Genomic DNA, 21,839 nt, shown 5'->3' on the forward strand with positions numbered 1-21,839 from the left:
TTTTTGGATCTAACTTCACTACTTCGGTGGCTTTAGAATGTTAGTTTTTCCCCACATATGAACAAATGGAAAAAATGAATACCATAAATAATTCTCCATAATGCTTCATTTTTACTATTCTTGCGGTACTTTAATCTAGCGGTATTTGATCTCCCTTATCTGGCTTTTATAACTCAGTTAATTGATGGAATGCATTGTGAAAAATATTATTATACTATTATTATTTTTCTGCGTCAACTATCTATTGAACGAGAATAATGTGATTGAATTATAACTTAGAAAAATGTCATAATGTTGTTCGGAGGTGCAGCATCGTTTTATTTCACTGACTAGCACTTGAAATTCCCTTGGAAAAGTTAACTGTTTTGGTGAGTACGTGGCGTAACGTTTCCAAACCGGGCCCCCCCGCAAAAAAAATTCCGGGCCCCTCTTCTAAAATGGTACCACCTTTTTTCAGTCCACTTCTACAATTCAAGTCAAGAATTATGTTTCAAGCTACAAATATAGAATCCAACCTTTAGAGCTAGAACTAGAGTGAGTAAGTAGTAACTAGTCTTAAGATTCATGAATTATTAAAATAATAAAGATAATAATTTATAAAAACCGTTGATTTGATGTCTCCTACAAGCCTCCAAGTTCTGCAATCACTGCTTTCTGGGTTGTCTCACCGGATGTATAAATTTTAATGATTTTTAAACAAACTACATTTTTCTTTCTTGCCTTATTCATTATTATGTACTTGTATTCTCTTGATATTAATTCATAACCAGATTGATAACATTGTTCTATTGCATATTTCTTCTTACACAATGAATGAAACCTGTCATTTTCCACAATAAAACTTCTGCTTTTTTATCAAAAGTTACTTCCATGATTATTTAATTTTTATTTTTCAAGTATGCAATATATAATTATCATTTCGGGCCCGGCCCCCTAGACCGGGTAATTTTATTTTTTCAGAAAACCTATATTAGCCTACATATTATCCGGGCCCCTTAGGGACCCGGCCCCCCCCGCCGCGGGGGCAGCGGGGGTGTACGTTACGCCACAGTGTACCATTAAATTCTTCATGTACTTCAAATTCACGTTCTGGTGGTTGATACCTCATCTGGAACTTGGAATTCACCCAACCCATACAAACCTAATGAAGATTAATTAATTCAATCATCCATTTCATCATCATGTGAACATTCAAGTCATTCAATATGTGATAGAATTGATATTCAATTATGATTCAATGAGACATTCAGGAAAAACCAATTATGATTCAATGAAAAATTCGTGATTAACATGAAAACCAATAATGATTGTATGGCGAATTCGCTAGTGCTACCCTGAATATCAGTCAGTATAGAGTATTCAACGCTCACAGCTTCGAAATTTATTTGCGATTTTATCCATCATGCTCTGCATGCAGTAAGCTTCTCTTCAAAATTCAGGTGCCAAGATTCCTCAGTTTTTTCTAAGTGTGCTATGTGATTTGACGGTATATTTGGATTTTTTGATTAGCGTTAGTAGGCTACTATTTGCACAGCAAAGCGACATCATTATCATTCCTCAAATCACGTTTCGCTTAAATCAGGGCCAAGCCACATGAAGCGTTTTCTTTCAGTCGTTTTCAGACCAGTCTGCAGGGCAGGAAGCTCTCCGATTAGCTGGTAATCAGCTGATTCCCGAACGCCCACTAGCTATTGAACCGTTGAACCCAATAAGCTAATCGGAGAATTTGCTTACCTGCCGTGTCGAAACGTCTGAAAACACCTGAGAAAACGCTACATGTGGCTTGGCCCTTAGATTCTCCCTTTGTATGATGTAGATGTAATTTGCCCTATCCTTCAATAGGATGTCGATGAAGGCCCCCTCCCCATCACCTAGAACGTTACGCAACTTCGTCATCCTCCCTTAATAACAATTGATCATTATCATCATCATCATCATCTTCATCATCGTAATCAATGCGTGATTTTACTCTGTTGAATGTCATTCATCAACTTATGTAATACGTAGTGAGAGAATAATGTTGAGTGAATAATGGTTTATCATATGGTTCTGTGTAATCGCTTGTAACCACGTTTATAGGAATGAGACGAGTCTCAGAAATATTTCAATTCTTGAAACTAATAAAATAAATATTTCTCATAGTTTTGTCATATCTTCCACCGTGTCATAAATTTATTCCTACGTAAGGTCTACATAACATCTTCAGTATATTGCAGTAAAAAATGCAGTAAAAACATCATTGCAGTGAAAGTGAATTTTCAAAAGATTTCAATGAATCCAATTCTTTTGTAAGCATAATGCCTTAAAAGGCAAAATTATGAGGAAAGGAACAGAATAACGCGTGTTACGGGAAAATGTCTCCTAGAAACGCCTTCTTCTGAATTGGAAAGCTTTACGAGAAAATATATATCAAATATTTGCTTTATGACTTCCGAGGTGGTGGAAAAACCGTCATCAGCACTAACAAACAAAAACTCTAGGGGAAAAAACAGGCCACACCCTTGAAAATCCATCATTCTTGAATGGGGGAAATACTTTCCCTTCACCCGTAATACTTTCTACACCAGTTTTCCCAGCCCTTGAAACAAAATTCATACTGGATGAAGTGGTGAATTATTTCAACATCATTTTATAGCTCATTCTAAAATTCTTATTATAGCTGTAATTTTGAAATGATGGATTTACGTTGGTTGGCGTCTATATCAACATGAGAACATGACTACAAGCACCCGATTCAAAGTGAACCGGAAATCCGAAACTGAGTCTCAGAGGTCTTATGAGATACATCTTAGTCTCAGAGGTCTCATAGGATATTGGTAATATTGGTGTCAGAGGTCACTAGAATCCACAGTACTAGTAGTTCTGTGAACAGTAGACCTCGCGCAGTTATAAACCAGAATCTCCTCCAATACTGTCCATCAGAGTAAATTCTGTCCTGTCGTGTCGGCGAGATTGTACAAATTTTACAAATTGATGAAATCTGGCATGAATATATTATTGTTTAGAATTTTATATAATGGGTCTTCTGGTTTTTAATTTTTGGACTTTAAATGTTGACCTCGAAGATTCAGTGGAAAAAGCTATTGGACCTCAATAACTTATTTTGGATAATCTCCAATTGGAGATTATAATATAATGATTTAAATCATTAACGGCAGTGCTTGACGGCTTATCGGTGTGTAGAACTAATGGCTGTTTGGGTTGTTGTATCGACAATGCTAATAATTTGATGTAAACAGCTATGCTACTATCATCAAAAGCTTACCGAGTTGAAAGCAGAGAAAAGTCGGGAGAAAATACTATGCTACTTCAAGTTGTCAATTGCATGCAATTAATAGTCCACACAACAGCTGTGTTTCACTAAGTATTGAATCGCTTGCGTCATTGCATGCAATTTATTATCCTCTCGGCAGCTGATCTATGATGAGTAATATTCTATAGTATGGTTTTTACTCTAATATTGGCGTATGAAGGAGGCGCCTTTTCCTTTTATATTATCCTTGAAATGCAAAACTTCCAAAAGCCTTGTATATACGTCGACCCGCAAATTAAAAAGGAACATACCTGTCAAATTCCATGGAAATCTATTTCCGCGTTTCGCCGTATATAAACATAAAGAGAAATGCAAAACCTTCGACTTGAATCTTAGACCGCACTTCGCTCGGTCAATAATGATACATGGGTTGGCTATCACTGTTTCTTGTTTGAAACAAAACTGAAGCTATGCGCTATTTTCCTTGTTCATTACATGAAAATTCAAACCCATGAATTACCATACGACCCATTTAATATGTAGATGGATTATGAAGTAGTTATGATCCACAATTTCTATTATTCATGTATATTCAACTTTGTTATTGGTAATGAGCTAATGAGTTTCAGTCGAAGTGACTATAAAATGATTTTTGATATTGATGTTGTTCTTGGATTGAAGCGGAACGTTAAAGGACGTAGTAGGCCTATTTGTCAATGTTGTTCAACTTGATGCAAGTCCAGTGCACTTTTCCAAGAATAGAAGCCAACTAAATGCAATCTGGGTCATATAAACAGCTATTACTTGAAGCTATCAAGTTACCACCTGCATCTAATATGAGAAATTATAGTAAAAAATTCAGTTCAATTTGAAAAATCATGATAATTATTCAATTCAGTTTTCTTTATTTGTCATGGTTACTTCCTAATTAAGAAAATGTGTTTATGAAAAAAATTATTCGAAGTTTTTGTTTGAATCTCAATTTTTGACCCAGATTGGAATAATAAATCCATAAACTTACAATTTGAGGTTCAAGGCGCATTTTTCTCATGGAACCTTCAAATCATTGAGTAAATTGCATTCATGCTCATTTAAATGTGAAAACTGAAACTAATTGAATATATACATTTCCATTTGTTACTAGACTACCTGATTATATTATTATATTCTTAATTATTTTACCTTTCTCATTCACAAGTTATCTTATTGTTATTTTATTGTGTCACCTCGTGATTCTTGATTCAGTATTAACTAGCTGTGAGTAATTACTGCCATTTGCTAATTGCCATGACATGGCTTAACGCCCCAGGTAAACTTTATCATTACTGACTCTAACATCTACTATACAGGTTGTAGCAAATCATCGTCCACTTAGCAAATGAATTCCTAATACTTCCTACAAATGCCATCTCATCTTATCTTCAATATTGAAACATTATCTTTCAAGTGTCGGTGACGACAAAGAAGTATTAACATGGTACCTACATGACATGGTTTTTTACCAATCTTATCTAGATGGTATTAATGAAAGGGTGAGAACTCACATACTTGCATGTTTGGATAATTAAAGTAGGTTCATTATACAAAAAATCATGTTTCTGGACATAGGGGACCTTGAAACTAAAAGAAAACAGGAAATTATGAAACCTTAATTTTTTCTGGAAAGCAATACTTTTCTTATACTTATCTTTTCTTTTCTTATGGTTGTAGGTAGGGTAAGCACAGTAAGAAGTACCAATAAAAAAGATAATGATTTTTCAGAGAAATTTGTTATTCATTGATTATTGTTATTTAAAATAAGCTTTGATTTTCTTGATTTTAAAACATAATTATTATATGCAAACCCTTCGCAATCATAGTTTTCAAAAAAATACGAATGTATGAGGATAACCAGGTGAGTCATCCCCATAATACAAGATTTGGAGGTTTTGTTTACCCACATTATAGACTTAGCCTGCTGGAGAGTGGCCCGTTTTATATTAGAATGAAAATATTCAATTCAATTCCATCTCACATAAGAGAAATTGAGGGCTTGAAGGAGTTCAAAAAAAAAACAATCAGGAAATTCCTTATAGTATTGTGTCCTTACAGGTTAGCAGAATTCCTTGTTGATTAATGTGTGTTATGTGAAATCTGTTGTGTTGAAATATGAAGGATGGTAGATATTAGATTAAACTTTGACGTGTCTTATACTGCGGGATCGTTGCTCCCTTAATGCAGTTCAATAATTGTGACGAACAAGAAAAGTAAGTAAGTAAGTAAGAGTGCATTTGCTTTCAAGTGAAAACAGTTGCCAGAAAAGCAAAAGGAATTCTAACTTACGCATAATTTTACTGAAGTATTGTGAAGATTCAAATACAAAACCTATAATGATACCACTTGATTGACAAGAAACATCTTTGCTCTTCCAATAATCTCTTGATCCCTACCGTGTTCTTTTCTCCGCAATAGATATATATGTGATCAAAGTTATAGTTGAAGATATATGCTTTAACAAATGTGATGTGTCTTTCATTGTTCGGAGGCTTCTAAATATATTATGAAAAAGTACAACTTTGTAGCTCTTGATGAAAGTATGAGAACTTGGCACCTATCTTATAACTTACTCAACTTATTAGACGATAGACCTATTGAACATTTCAGTGTTCCATAAATTGTACAGGATAAACATTGACAATTTATTGAGTTTTATTTGAATGCTATGTCAGTAGAGCGAGGACATTATCAAGTAGTTTTTGATTGGTGCCAAGAATTTGAACGCTCATTACTTTGTTCAAGGCTTTTGTGTGTATCGTGTGCTCTGGTTAGATTTGCGTGATAGTGTAGCGTTCAGCTGTCTAGGGTGGAACATTTGAACACGGTGTTGGCAATGAATGAATACACTTATTGTATTAGTCTCTCTAATATATATCATAAAAAATAAAATGGATTATTTTCCCTGTATAATTATTGGAAATTGAATTTGTGATCTTTCACAACGAAAAATTTTCAAGTTTCTTCCGCCGAATGGAGTTTGAACGGTTTTGAATCGAAACTTCATGTAAAAAGTTCTAGTTGCTCGTTGCTACACATTTTCAACTTTCTCACGTCTTCTGAAGCAAATTGTTACGAATTCACTTCTTGAAGCATTTGGTGGATACCTTTTTGACCTCGATACTTCCGCAGCCATTATCCTGTTCCATATTCAGCAGGCCGAAGTTTTATATCGCATTCTGAATCGAACTTATTTTGTTTTGAAGTATAAAGTCTCCTCTCCGATTTTCTTGCTCTGTGCGCTTTCTGTAGGCCTCCGGTGAAGTGAGGCAGAGAAAATGGATCGTATTCCTTGAAAATCAAGTACTTCATAAACTTTAAACGAAGCTGGAAATTCGAAGAATAGATATAAAGTTTGAAACATCGTGTTCCTTGGTCAGATTAGTCAGGTCTTTGATGCTTTTACTAATTGATTAATTAATCAGATCAAGTCTCAAGTTCACAGAAGACTGGGTCAGCGATAATGTTCCAATCTGTATTATCACCCTTCACTTGCAGCTGCTTTTCAAGTCTAGGAAAATCTGTGAGCTTCATCTTGGTAGCTTGAAGTTTAGCAGATCAACCATGAACCTTCTGCGGGTGCCGGGCCTATCACAGAGAGTATTCACAGAATACAGCATGTTGTATTCTGTGGTATTATTCAAACACAATAACAGTTATCAAGTACCCTTTTTTTAGCAAAACGCAACTAGAAACAAAAATTGATAACTTTTACTGTGTTGCAATAATTTCAGTAGCCCTAATGAGACAAGTGAAAGTATTATTCGTATCCTTATTGCTTTCTGGTAGCGACAAAATCTGAAAAGATTTGTTCGTCCTCTCCAGAGTATAAGCTTGATTCAGTTCATTCTAGTTTTCAAATTAATTATTAATTTATGTAATAGGCCTATGAGCTCCTTGTTTTTGTAAACACTTTACAGAGTTAGCATTTGTGTTCGTACATTTTGATTGATTGAATGCTGTATGATGGTATTCTCTATTAATAGATACCTACCGTACTAAACAGGCAACGACATTCAGTGCAGCTCCTAGAATATCCTGTAGAATATATTCTATAGAATATACTGTAGTATAATACGACCAAAGAAATGGGAAGTATTTTTGATCATAATATGGCGGATGATTTGACGTTCTATTTGTGGGGAAAACAGGATCTCAACTTGAAACTTGTAACTTCTATCAAGCTGCTCTTTAAAATTATATATATTTGTGATTTGAATTTTGTTTTCGTATCGGTGATACTTATATTATTATTAGTGATTAAGTACCGTATTGATGTTTGGTATGTGATGAAATATTAGTTGAATTTTTCTAATCAATGCCTTTAGAACTATTCTTCAAAGCCTCTGTAGTGGTTCAAGTGCATTCGTGACACAAAAAGACTTTATTTTACTTATAGAACAAACATAAGGCTTTAATGAATCGTGATGCGGTAATATAGTTGCCTATAACGAGTTTGTTGACGAATAGAATAACTAAGCAGAGTGCGCCGAAAACATGAACTCGCAAAACAGCGGCCAAAAAAACCTGGTCCGTATCTATTTCCGAACCTGGCAATCGGCCAACAAATTAGATAGCAATCGCATCCCATAATACGTCATTGACGCGATCACTTGTTTTGAAAGATGAACAATAATGCGCAACCAAAATAAAGGCTCAATCACTCAAGTCCTGTTTGGTTATTCATCTCACTAATGATAATTATCCAAGTCATACACTCTTTTTAAGTATTTCAAGTTGAACCATCCAGTCCTTTTCTTTTGAACTCTCATTTGAGTATTCATAGGAAAATTAATTTTTCAGTTGATTGCCAAGAAACCTTGTGCTTAAAGCAATTTGTAACATTTCTAGTTTTCATCAGCACCTTATCGACTGAAACTTACTTTGATCTCAAGTTAGATGAGAAATCATTTCTCGAACTTCTATACCAAGTTCAGAAAAATTATTGAGAAAAATCCTTTAACAAATCGCTTGCTCACTTTGCAAAGAAGTTCTGAAACGCGTGAAGTACTTCAACAAAAATAAAGAGATTTTGAAAGGCATTATTGCCTTTTTTGATATTTCTTGTCTGAAAGCTGCAAAGAAAATCTTGATTGCGACTTTTGGAGCTGTAAATATTGGGTCTGCGCGCTCCACGTCTTTGCTCTTTCAAGACTTTATCGCAACCTCTCCACTTTCCTTGAGGAGTATATTGTAAATGGGAATTTCTGGAATCTTTCCCTTTCCGCTACATCTTTCATTCGCTCTATTAAAATATATATCGTTCTGTGTAATGTTGTTGCTGCGACTTTCTTCTCAACAAAGCATGTATTAATTCTTGCTCAGGTTCAAAAGTTTATCGTTGCGTGTTCGGGACCAGAGAACTTTAGGTCGCCATCCCTTTTGTAAACATTTCTGCAGGAGATAAAACAACCGACCCAGTTGAACAAAGTTAATTTTGCTCAGTAGCCGACATTCATTGCTTCATTTCCAAAAACATCTTACAATTTATCTCGACAAAATTCCATTTCATCTCATAATTTGTGATTATATCCCTATTATGAAGAAACCATCTATCATAATGATGGGGATCATTATTTCTGCAAGAGAGACTGAAACCCATACTACCCATGATAATGGAACTTTCATCTGGTTCTCAGCCAAACTTCATGCAACATACCTTCAATGAGAGCATGTTTTTCTTACGATGTTGTCTCTAAAGCAAGTTACTTTTGTGTCTAATTTATGGAATGATACGTATGAAATTTTTTTGCCAAACAATACTGGACTGAAATGTTACTCATACTACAGTTACTATATGGAGACAGGTTGGCCATTGCAATTATGTTTTCCCGCAGCCTGAAAAAGGAATCTTATATCATCTCTTATATCAATTATTGAATTTCATGTTTAGCCTACTGGAGACTGATACCTCAACAGAAAGTATTTTGAAAATAGTTTGTTGAGAGTTAGATCCAGTTAGTTTTGTGACCATTTCTAGAATTGATATTTCATATCAATTGAAATTGTCATTTCACGACATTGCCTACACAGAAAACCCCCACCTCTGGGGGTTTATATCCTTCTCTGTAACTAGGGCATACACAGAATACAACGTTAGAAAAATTCAAGAAAGTGAAACTACTCATCAGGGTGTCCTTGCCAATCGTGGTCATTCTAATATATTGTAAACTTTGGAACTGTTTTATAGCATTATTATACCAAGTAAACCAATATCATTTGTAAGATAATAAAAGGGGTCATTATATTTTTTTACCAATACTATACTGTATTTTATTGAGTTAAATATGCTCTGTAGTACATATATATAACACAATTCTCCTATTAAGTTACTGTTTTTTTCCAGAAAGCCCCATTTTTAAAAGTACTCAATAATTGATTTCAAATGCTTGATCACACAACGTGATACAAGTCATGTATTGTTGTTTGGAGTAGCTGTTGTTACTCGTAAGTTTAGTAGCCCAGTTTGATTGCAATTTATTATCATTGATTGTGATAGATGCTTTATTGAATGGGTCAAAACGGAGATATCGGATAGACCATTGATGGAAATATTCAATGTAGTAAGTCAATCAACTAGACTGTTAACAAATCATAATCAGTGAATGTGAAGGCGAGAGGAGAGAGAAACTATAACAGCTATCGACAAGTAGGCCTAACCAATTGATGGCAACTGCGCTTGTGTGAGGCTGCTTGCTGCTTGTAGTAGTTAGTAGTTGAGGAACAACTACTAGTCGAGATTATAGAACCTTGCCCCAGTATTACAAGACCCAATAGTATCATGCAAGTCTGAGAATGGATCTCTTGTATCATTACTGTATTTCCTTTTTCCTCCTCCTCCTCCTACATTTCCCTCCATTACCTCCTCCCCCTCTTCCTCTTGTACATCCTCTTCCTTCCTCCTTCAACTCTTTTTCTCCTCCTCCTTCTCTTTCTCTTCCTTCATCTCCCACTTCTCCACCTCCTTTTTGTTATTCTATTCCTTTTCCCCTTTACCTACTCTTTCTTATTCACCTCCTTTTTATTATTCTATTCCTTTATCTCATCCTATTTCTCTTCCTCCTTCTGCTACTCTTTCTCCTCCATCTCCTATCCTGTCCCCTCGATTTCTTTTCCTTCCTCCTACGGTTCGACACCTCATCCTTCTCGATTTGGAGTCTTCTCCTTTTTTGCTCTTTTTTTCTTTCAAATTATCTTCTTTTACCAAAACGTGGAGAGGAAGTTTTTTATCTCAAACATTTTTAATTATTCATAATAAACTCAACAGAATTGGGAAATTGGAATTGGATTTCGAACTTATCAAAGTCTCACAATGCAGTCATATTATGTGGGAGAACACACTAATCTCAATAATTATCTTCTCCTCCTGATATCATATCATATTATTATATAATATAATATTATATTATTATCTCATCAGTTGAATGATTGGGGGATGACAGGGTCGCTTACTATCAACGAAGGTAACGCCTCTTCTTCAAAAATACATACATACTATTTGTGGTTGTGTATTTGTGAATTGATGAAAGTGAGAATCGCAGCAGCTCTGAGATTACTTTCGACATGAAATGCAAGAATGGTCTTCCTAGTACTAAAAAAAGACTTACTAAATAATGAGGTAGAATTCCACAAAAGCCTGCACTGCGGCTTGGTTAATGAGGAACTTTTGAGGTAAATATAAAAAGTATATTCGAATATTAAAGCTCCCTTTCTGTCAGTATATATCTCATATGCAGAAGTTGAGAACACTGTTGATGAGATGAGAATGAAATTGTGACCTGCTTTCGTGAAATATGAATGAATCGAGTATCGTTCATTACTTACACCACAATGTAAACAAACAATAAATGAAATTACAATCCAATAGAAGTCACCCGAATCAGTTTTCTTATACTCTTGAAGCTGTTTTCAACTTCAATCATGAATCAAACTGTTCTCAATCACAAAAGCAAATGTATTCTTGGAAAACTTAATATATAATATTCGGGATCTCATCCTAAAAATGTGAAAATTCTTTCTGGTGTATATTCAGTTTCAGATGATTTAAATTCTATCGGTAGAAGCTGTAGCATTGCATTGGTGGAAAATCAGTTGAAATGATTTACATCTGAAATTACAGTATAAAATCTAATATCGGAGGACCGAGCTTTGCTCTGGAGTGTAAAAGCATAGAAAATTTGTAACGAAAGATTGCATTTGTAGTTTATATTATTTTGTTTTGAACTTATATTATTTTGTTTTGAACTTTGAACTCTTCTTTATTTACCTATGAAAATAATCAAATAATAGTCTACTTGAGTAATTTAGTTCCTATGTACTTTTACTTTTAAAATTTCGGGGTGGGGGGGGCTCCAACCCCTGTGACCCCCCCCCCTGGGTACGGCCTTGCATGTACTCGTTCACTCTCTTCCATTAAGGTATCGACAGACGAAAAAATTTTCAGCTGTTTTTCAAAGGACGTATCCTTTATCCTTTTTATGTCCTTCAGTCGAATATATCATAAACCTACTCTATTCCAAATTTCGTGAAAATCGTTGGAGCCGTTTTCGAGATCCATTGAACATAAATATATACCCATATAACCACATAACCATATACAGGGTGTCTCACCAAGGTTGTAACCTGGTTGTCACCAGGTTGTCATTGACCATAGATTCTACTCGAAATTTCTGACAAAAAATGTTCAGTAAACTTTTTTCCTATCGACCTTAGTTTTCGAGATATATCGATTTTTCGATATTTTCAGAATATGCCTACTTCCGGTCATTAAATACTCAATAACTCGAAAACTACTGGTCAAATTCAAATTTCAAGGGTATTGTTGGAAAGAGATAAACATTTCAAACAAGATCAATGTGATTTTATTTGTTTAAAGATATTTTGTAATTGTTTAATAGGGCTTAAACTTGAAAAAATTCTCTTCTTCAAATTCAAAGTGAAATTTCAAACCGTTTTTTCTCTGTTTTTCTCCGGGTAATTGTAGTGGTTTCAATATTTCAAAAACTTTATAATTTCATAAGCTTTCGAATGAGTATAAATTCAAAAGGTAAGTTCCATGATAAAGTGTTGGAAACTGCTAATATCTGGTATGAACACCTTCAAAATAAGGAAATTCACAAACAGCATTCATCAAGTGGTGATCCTAGGGTGAAATCACAGATTTCTCTCTGACAATATTCACAAGTTTTAATCAACAATAAGTGTATGTTTCAGCCTATTTTCAGTATAGTTTTCAGTGTGCTTTCCAGTTAATTGGCATGATAATTATGTATCAACTTTGGCTGTAGTAAGGTCCACGTTATAATGGCAGTGAAGAAAAACGTTGCCAAGTCTCTCCATTTTGCCACTTACTGTACACAGCTGTTACTCAATTCATCCCATTAAATTTAATCTAATAATAATTATAATTTCCTTGATAAAATAATAAATTAAATGTCAAATTAATCAGGAAAATATATTTTTTTCATAATTTGATTCAAAAATTTGCTTTCATAACTGAGATCAGGTTTTTATTTTTATACAAACCTGGAATGGCGGCTGTTTTGTTGTATGATAGAAAAGCACAGCAACAGTATTGTCAATCGTACACTGCCATTATAATGTGGACCTCACTATAGTAGAGAAGTGTTCGCGTTCATTATCATGAAATTCAACTTGATTGAGTACTTGAACATGTTATTGGTGTATGGAGAGTGTGGATGCAATTCAAGAGAGGCAGAGAGAGTATACAGGAGACGTTTTCTTGACCGAAAACACCAATCTTATAACACGTTTTTACGATTGACAGATGTCAAGATAGTAAGGGTCTAGGATTATTTTCAAGGTACGGGAGGCCCGTCTTAATTTCTAAAGCTTTTTAGAATCTTATTCTAAAGTATTTCGAGCAGAATCATCGATCCAGCATCCGGCGAGCAGCTGGGATGTTGGATGTTTCAATAATGGTAGTTCAAAGAATATTGAAGAACAATAACTTTCGACCATTTCATGATACCCCAGTTCAAGAGTTGAATGAACCTGATACTGTTTCAAGGATGCAGTTTTGCCGTTGGATATTAGCACAAGATTGTATTTCAAACATTCTATGAACAGATCACAGATGAGAAAGTACGTTCACAAGAACTGGTGCTGTAGATTTCCACAAAAACTTTTCCACATACATGGACCTTTCATTTTCCCTGCAAGAATAAATGGTGAAGTTTTTATGGTCTTTCTGGCCAATGAGCTTCACGAATTGATAGAAGACGTGCCTCTCAATTCGAGGCAGAATTTGTGGCTCCAGTTGGATGGCTGTCTCCCTCATTATGCTAGAAACGTCCGTGGGTGGCTTAAAAACAATAATTATTATGCTGGGCGGTGGATTGGCCGAGGTGGACCCGTAAGTTGGCCGCCTCGCTCACCTGATCTTACTCCAATAGACTTCTACTTTTGGGGGGTTGTGAAAAGTATAAAGTTGACAGAGAACCTGTAGAGACCAGGGAGGAACTGATTCTCAGAATTCGATTGATGATTGAAGTAATGAAGAGACGGCCCAACGAAGTGAGACGGGCAACTCGAAGCTTGATGAACGGCAGCAGAAGTTGCACAAAGAGAAATGGAGGCAATCTTGAATTCCTATAAGCAGTGAGCATGACATGTAATTTGATTATCATCTGAACGATTGCCATCAGTATTTTGAATTCTGTCATTCATCTACTTTGAATTATTATTCTATGAATAAATTTTGTTGGATCTTGTAAAAGTGTATGATTAATCTATATATATAAAAGCGAAATGGCACTCACTCACTCACTCACTCGCAGAACTAGAAATCTACCGGACCAAAAACGTTCAAATTTGGTAGGTATGTTGTTGGCCCTTTAGAGGCGCACTAAGAAATCTTTTGGCAATATTTCATCTCTAAGGGTGGTTTTTAAGGGTTTAAAGTTCGTCTTTTAGCATGTATGTTCTTCTTATTCTCTTAATTATAATTGAAAAATGTCCATACCTTATGTTATTAATATAGAACTATAATCTAGAGAGAGTACCTCATCGAAACAGTTGTTAACTGGTAACTAAATTAATAATTTTGTCAGGTTGGCATTAAGTTGAGTTGACTTTGTTAGGTTGGCACCAAGTTTAAGATTGAAATGCATTTATCGCGGAAAAATTGATTGGACACTGCTACTTTAATCAGAGCTATTCCTGGGAATATTATATTACTAGCCGTCAGGCTCGCTTCGCTCGCCATATCCGTTTAGCCAGACGTTTAGTCTGGACCCCCGACTGGATCGTCCTAACATATGATAAAAATGCTCAAATGAAAAATGTTTTAAGATATTAAAACATTTTAATATCGCTTCGCTCGCCTCGCTTCGCTCGCCTGCTGATCTCATTCTTGGACGATCCAGTCGTGGGTCCAGAGGGCGGAGCCCCCTGGCTAGACGGATATGGCGAGCGAAGCGAGCCTGACGGCTTGTATTTTATATAGGATTAAGGTTATATGCTACAGAAAATAATGCAATAATCAGGTGATTTCACCTTTAAGGATCATCACTTGATGCATGCTGTTTGTGAATTTCCTCATTTTGAAGGTGTTCATTCCAGATTGTAGCAGTTTTGAACAGTTTGAGCAGTTTTGATTTACCTTTTCGAATTTATACTCATTCGGAAGCTTATGAAATTATAAATGAAGCTTATGAAAACACTACAATCACCCGGAGAAAAACCGAGAAAAAACGGTTTGAAATTCCACTTTGAATTTGTAGAAAAGCATTTTTTCAAGTTTAAGCCCTATTAAAAAACTACAAAATATCTTAAAACAAATAAAATTTCATTAATCTTGTTAGAAATGTTTTTCTCTTTCCAACAATACCCTTGAAATTGAAATTCGACCAGTAGTTTTCCAGTTATTGAGTATTTGATGGCCGGAAGTATGCATATTCTGAAAATATCGAAAAATCGATATATCTCGAAAACTAAGGTCGATAGGAAAAACGTTTACTGAACATTTCTTGTCAGAAATGTCGAGTAGAATCTATGGTCAACGGCTGTTACAACCTTGGTGGGACACTCTGTATATATACAGAAATTGCTCGCTTAATATAATAGGATTATTACTCATTATTTTCTACTAATTCTTTTCATTTATCCAATAAGATTATTTGTACTGCAATTTACAAAAATACCCTATGTGATCAAATTTATTTTTTTTCATCCAATTTAGAAGAGTCTGATCTATTAGAAGATCTATTAAATGTATAGAAAATAGTGCGGTAAAGTAATCAACAAACCCGTAACCCGACCACTGAATTAGAAAACTTTGAAATTTCTTGAAAGAGGTCCAAGTCATTCATTGTTCTCCTTTTATCACACCCTTCCTATCGGGTTCGGTTTGTGGTCGAGGTGCAAAGTTTTTCGAAAAAGTTGGCGAGTTGTGAACGTATCTGGCTGGCATCTCTCTTTGCCAGAGGAAGCTTGAATTTAAAGGCAAGTTTGAGCCACTTCAGTCACGTTGTCTCAGGATAGTGGAACACGTTTGATAAACAAGTTTAGCAGCTTTGGCAAGGCTCCTCCATATATAATACTACTCATTTCCTAGACTCTATATTCATCTTGTTCTATTGAGTAATCCGTGTTTGTGCTTTTCTATGATCGAGTAGAGATTAGAGTCGATATCGACAAAAACGCAGTCTTTCCGAACGGAGACGATAATTGCGGAAATAGTTGTTTTTGCTTTGTGCGATTCGCGCACCTGATCAATGTTTACCACGCTCAGAGGTCGCTCGCTCCTTTGGCATTGAAATCGGAGGAGCAGTCGAGGGTTCATGTTTACAGAAGCTTTCAGCTCCTGAACTAATTAGGATTGAACATTCATTTGATTTCATCAAATGCACCTGTTTGTTTAGTAGTGTATGATAAGTATAGTAGCTCAATTGAATAGTGTATACATGGTGTGACTATGATCATTCGTCAAGTTGGATTTGATGCAGTAGGTAGGCCTAATATGATAAATTATGATATTTTGTATTATAAAATAACGTTTCAAAGTTTTTGTAAAATAATGAATAACAATGATCAACATCGATGAGAAAAATATCAACCAATTTGTGATTTGGGACTTGTGTGATGATCAATTGAGTTTAATAGAAAAAAATATGTCATGAAATTTGTTAAACTAGGTAAATTGAAAAAACATCATGATTTTTTTAATGATATATTTATCATGAATAGTAAGTACTCAAACAATATGCTGAAAGTAACCGCAATATAACATAAAGCCGCACTATAACACCAATTTTCATAAGATCGCCGGAGCCCAATAATTCGATCCTCCAGTGAAGCTGTTTTGTTGTTTTGAATTTGAAGAAGCAGAAGAATTCTTGAATTTTCTAAGATGATAAATTGATTTTTCGCTTCGCTCAGACTGATCTCCATTGTGATCAATATTGATTAAAAAATGAATATTTGTTTCAATTCTTCTTACAGATAATACAAAACCAATAACTTAATTCCCATTGCACAAGTGAGGGGCTCCAGTTATCCGTCAACAAGAGAAACTAGAAGCAAATATTGTATCCTGACACAAACTTCTGTACAGAAAACAATGAACACAATAATATGGACCAATAATATTGTAACAGAGACTAGTGGAGTGCATTTTTCTGAAAGAGAATAAGTTAGATAACAATCTTTGAGTCCCATTTTGTAATTGCTATCGTCATTTGTTGTTGTTGTAAAACTTTTACAATAGCTGTACTGTAATGCGCATAATCAACACTTGATCTTACAGGAGGGTTTTTTCAAACTTATGTAGACATGAAGGATGTAGATACAATACATTACTATTTTTACATTAGATAGAATTGAGACTACACTTATAAAAACTTTCAATAATTAATGTAGTTTCCAATGTCAAATGGTATCGTGACGGCAATATTCAGCGAGAATAAGTAACTAATTGAAAGATTACACCATATAAATGTGAACCTAATCAGTATTTTTTGTACTCCATACACAATCTTTAACATCTTCAGTATATTATCTAAATAATATAGCCCACCTTGATCTGGTTCAAAAGTAGACTACTATATTAAACAAGTAAGAAGATGCAAATAATTGCTTTTTCTTCAAAAACAACAATTAGTTTACAATTATAGAATAATTAAAGCATTAAAAGAAATATCTTTTGACACTCACCAACTGATGTGAAAAGTCCCCAAAATCTTACGAACGGAATAATGTAATCCCAAAAGCAAGCACATTTTGACTCTCTGTAGTTCATTTCTTCCTCACAAACACCGTAAACATTTGTCTGGTATTTATATAAATTACTCATTCAAAAAATTTCTATTCAATTGAATCGAATTGTCGAACGTATTCGACTTATTGACAGTTATGTTATTTTGGTTTGGAATAAGCTGCGGCGTGGTTTGGAGCGCACACTACTAATACCGTATCACACTGTGATAAGGAGATGTTGACAGTTTGATAGACAAAGTTGAACTGCGGAACAAAGCGCGGCTAACAGTGTTGCCACTACATCAACTTGAATGCATTTCCCTTTTTTCCCGTTCTGAAGGCTCTCCAAGAAAAGTCTGCATTCCAGTCAAACATCAAGAAACGTCAATCGCTCTTTTCATCATATTATATTGAATTGTTATTGATATTTTTGATATCGAAATCTAATTTGACAATGATTGATGACTGGTCATTCATTTCTAAGAACAATATACACAAGATGTAATACTATCTCCAGCTGTTACTAATTACTGTTGAGCGTCAATATTTTAATATTAAAAAATATAATAATATTTCAAAATCAAATAATTCTCTCATCAAAAACTCGAATATTTATTAGAAAAAATGTATTGAATGACAAAAATATATAATATGGATTTAAACGGAAATCCATAGTCAAATGCTGTAAACCATCCCAGAGACTTCTGCTATTGTCAATATTGTCTGTGGATTGAACAGCTAGATATAAATACGATGAGAGATACCATTCAACCCTACTATTATTTGCCAGCCGGGAATCGAGCCCGGTATCTCCTAATATTGGAGTGATCCGTGGTCTAGTGGATAGTGTGCCTGCGTAGCAGCATAGAGATCCCGGGTTCAAACCCTCTCAATACCAAAAGTTTTTTAACCAGATAACTCCCGTGTTATCGAATGGGCACGTTAAACTGTCGGTCCCGGCTGAAGTATGACAGTCGTAAGGCCCATTGACGGCTTAAATTATATATTCAGGCTGTGGGACCTTCCCGCAAGGGACTTCCCCACCAACAAAAGCCATACGAATTTACTTTTTTACTCCTAATATTAGTAGTCAAGAATGCTATTACACCAAACTGACAATCTCTGGATAGCAGCGCTCATTTTATACTAAGCCAAAGTGTTAAAATTAGATAATTTTCTGAAATATTGCATTATGATCAAAAAGGAATCGCCAGATGGCTAAATTTATCCGATATCGTCATTATTTTTATAGAATTACTAGCTATTTCTTGAAAATCCACATGTTTTTCTATAATGACAAACATTTCCGAGATTGCCATAATAGTCCAGTCAACGAAATATAGAGGGAAAAGTGTGAAACACAATTTTCAACTTTGAAAAGTTATAAGACTTGGAAGAGCGAAAAAATGGAAGAAAATCCGATTTTTCGAAAATGCATCACTTTAGAACATAAATATCTCGAAAAGTATAGGATTTATCGAAAACCTCTATCAGACAAAACTTGTAGGAAATTTATTAAGCTTCATTTTCATGTAGTTGATTATGTCAGTATAACACATTGTTTCCAATATATAAGCATGTAAGTAATAAGTGGAAAACGCAATTTTCAAACCACCCTCATCCCTTCAGCACATGATGTAAGGGTTGGGATTTTTGATATGCTCACCTTTAAACTAGTCTCAACAAAGCTGCAAAGTCGAAAATTGTGTTCCAAACATTCCCTTCAAATTCCATTGTCAACTGATATATTGTTGCTGAACAGAAAATTTCACTCTCTACACTAAAATTGCTGGAACAGTCGTAGGGAAATGCGTAAAATAATGAGAATATACATCAAATTGAAGATAATTTGATGCTCTATCAGTTCATAATCAGCACGGATTTTTTTCATCAATTGTTCAAAAATTATAAGGCCGATAAGATGAAAATCTTGAAGGCAGAAGTGTTTTTTAAAAAAATGTCTCACCTTCAAGGGCAGATATCTCAGAAACTATGAGAGATATGGAAAACAAGTAAGGGACAAAACTAGTTTCCGAGATATATGCGAAAAATGAAAAAATGGTACTTTCAAACCACCACCACCCCTTTAACAAAGGGGGTAGGGGTGAGGACTTTTGATATGTTAATCCTCTAACTATCCTTGAAAGAGCTGTGGAGTTGAAAATTGTGTTCCAAACTTTTCCTTCTATACCTTTATTTGAGCATTCGTTGCCTGGACTATAATGTATATCCTCCTACGCGTGATTAATACCATTTCCAAGTCCGTATCTGCAAGGAGTCATGAGTTACACGGTTTTCTAATATTGTTAGGTTTTATATTGGTCCGGGCGCAAATGTCACTCCGTGGTCATTTTTGATATAATCATAATACAATATCCGAAAGATATATCCAATTCCAACAACTTTTACTACGGTGAATAAAGCTTTGGATATATTCTACAACACTCTGCCAATAATACTAGTGTTTGTCTACTGCGAATACATATAAAGAGTGGAAAGTAAAACATTGTCCCCGAAAAATATATGTTTCAAGTTTTTGAAGTTGAATAAATAATGGAAAGAGTGGTTGAAATGAGATGATTCTCTTGAACATCATTGTTTGGTTAATTCTGAACACTTTGGTGGTAAAACCAATCCGATATCTCTCACAATAACTGAATAACAAGCGATATAAAAATTTCTGTCAATAATGACCGCCATCTTGTATTTTTCAATGATGTCGAATATTTTCATTGTTTCCATCATCAATATTCTCATTCGTCTTGTTGTAACGAAGAGATTGAGACCATTTGCAAGTCTCTATCTTAAAGTAGTCATGAAAAAATCGATTTTATAGTTCTAGCTTGTTACCTCATGCGTATGGAAAAACGCACCAGAAATCATGCAGGGTTTTCTTTGGAGGGCACTGGAGAACTCATTTTTCGACGTACAGCGCATATAGATATATCGTTCCAAAGTTGAAAAAACGCTCTAAATTTAATAGAATTGAAATTGATCTGTATCTCTTGCACAAAAAAGTTATAATGGAATGAAATTTGAACAAATTTAGAAAAAACGTTTTTTGGGCTTTTGAAGGTTATAACTGAAAAAATATGCGTTTTAGAGGAAAATTTTATCAAACGAAAATTGTAGAGGAGGATTTTAAAAATATTTTCGTTAAAAAAACGGTTGAATATCTCGAAAGGTTATTGAAATACAAGCGTTATAGCAAAACCCTGAAAATTTTGGCGGCCATCTTGTTTCCGAGGTGTTTGCCTGTGATTTCGACTTATCATCATCACGATCCTTATTATGCTAGACCTAACGAAGAAATTGAGACATCTTCCACGGCTGTTACTTGAAAATGACCACGGAGTGCCTTATTTATGACATTTGCGCCCGGACTATATGGCATATTGTGGTAAAAGCGTTTTTTCGGCTGCAAACTGTACTTTTCTCTCTATTTCCGCCTTTAACTAGATGTAATTATGAAGCTTTGGAAATATTCTACATTTCCGTTTCAATAATATTAGTGTATGTACACTGCAAAAACATTTACAGGGTGAAAAGTAAACGTTTGTCCCCGAAAATGCGTATGGAAAACGCAAACGCACCAGAAATCATGCAAGGTTTTCTTTGGATGGCGCTGAAGAACACATTTTTTATTGACGTACAGCGCGTGAAGACATATCATTTTGAAGCTGTGTAAACGATCTAAATTTCATAGATTCAACATTCTCGTGAATCCCGTAGTTAATAGCCGTATTTTACAGATAGATGATATAGATATTTATAATAATAATTATTGTTTTTTCTGATTGTCACATTTTTGTACTGTTTTTGTGTTTTGGTGAAATAAATTGAATTGAATTGAATTGAATAGAACAAGCGTTTTAGAGGAATCCTCTCTATTATAACAAAAATTGTAGAGGAAGGTTTTCCAAATATGCTCGTGCAAAAAACGGTGGAATATCTTGAACGGTTAAAGTTTTTTATAAAAATACAAGTAATATAACAGAACCATTTCATTTTAGAGGCCATCTTGTTTTCTAGGTGTTTGTCTGTGATTTCGACTCATCATCATTGAGTTCTCATCATACTACTGTCAACGAAGAAATTGAAACATCTTCCATGGTTGTTGTCAGAGAATGACCACGGAAGTACATTTGCGCCCGGACTATAGTGAACAAAATGAGTAGCCTTAGGCCCTATCCCGAACAGTTCCGTTGAAGAACAGAATATCACAGAAGGTTTCATCCTTCTAGGAAACCAATAGGGGCCTACTACTCTCGTTCTCTGCTTGATCTTCCCAAAGCTTAAATATATCTAGAATTCTATAAGATACTTTCAGCTATGT

The 21,839-nt window shown here is 34.7% G+C and overlaps 1 protein-coding gene across 1 annotated transcript in view; it reads right to left on the minus strand.

The window, feature by feature from the left end:
- Positions 1–17,780, minus strand: part of LOC111051193 — a 99,927-nt gene extending 82,147 nt beyond the window's left edge. The window contains exon 1 of the mRNA XM_022337643.2: positions 17,462–17,780. Within this exon, the coding sequence (XP_022193335.2) occupies positions 17,462–17,600 (139 nt within the window). The 5' untranslated portion in view covers positions 17,601–17,780. The remainder of the gene's footprint in view (positions 1–17,461) is intronic.
- Positions 17,781–21,839: the final 4,059 nt, after the last annotated feature.

This window comes from Nilaparvata lugens, chromosome 2 (assembly GCF_014356525.2).
Source record: "Nilaparvata lugens isolate BPH chromosome 2, ASM1435652v1, whole genome shotgun sequence".
NCBI classification, from domain to species: Eukaryota; Metazoa; Arthropoda; class Insecta; order Hemiptera; family Delphacidae; genus Nilaparvata; species Nilaparvata lugens.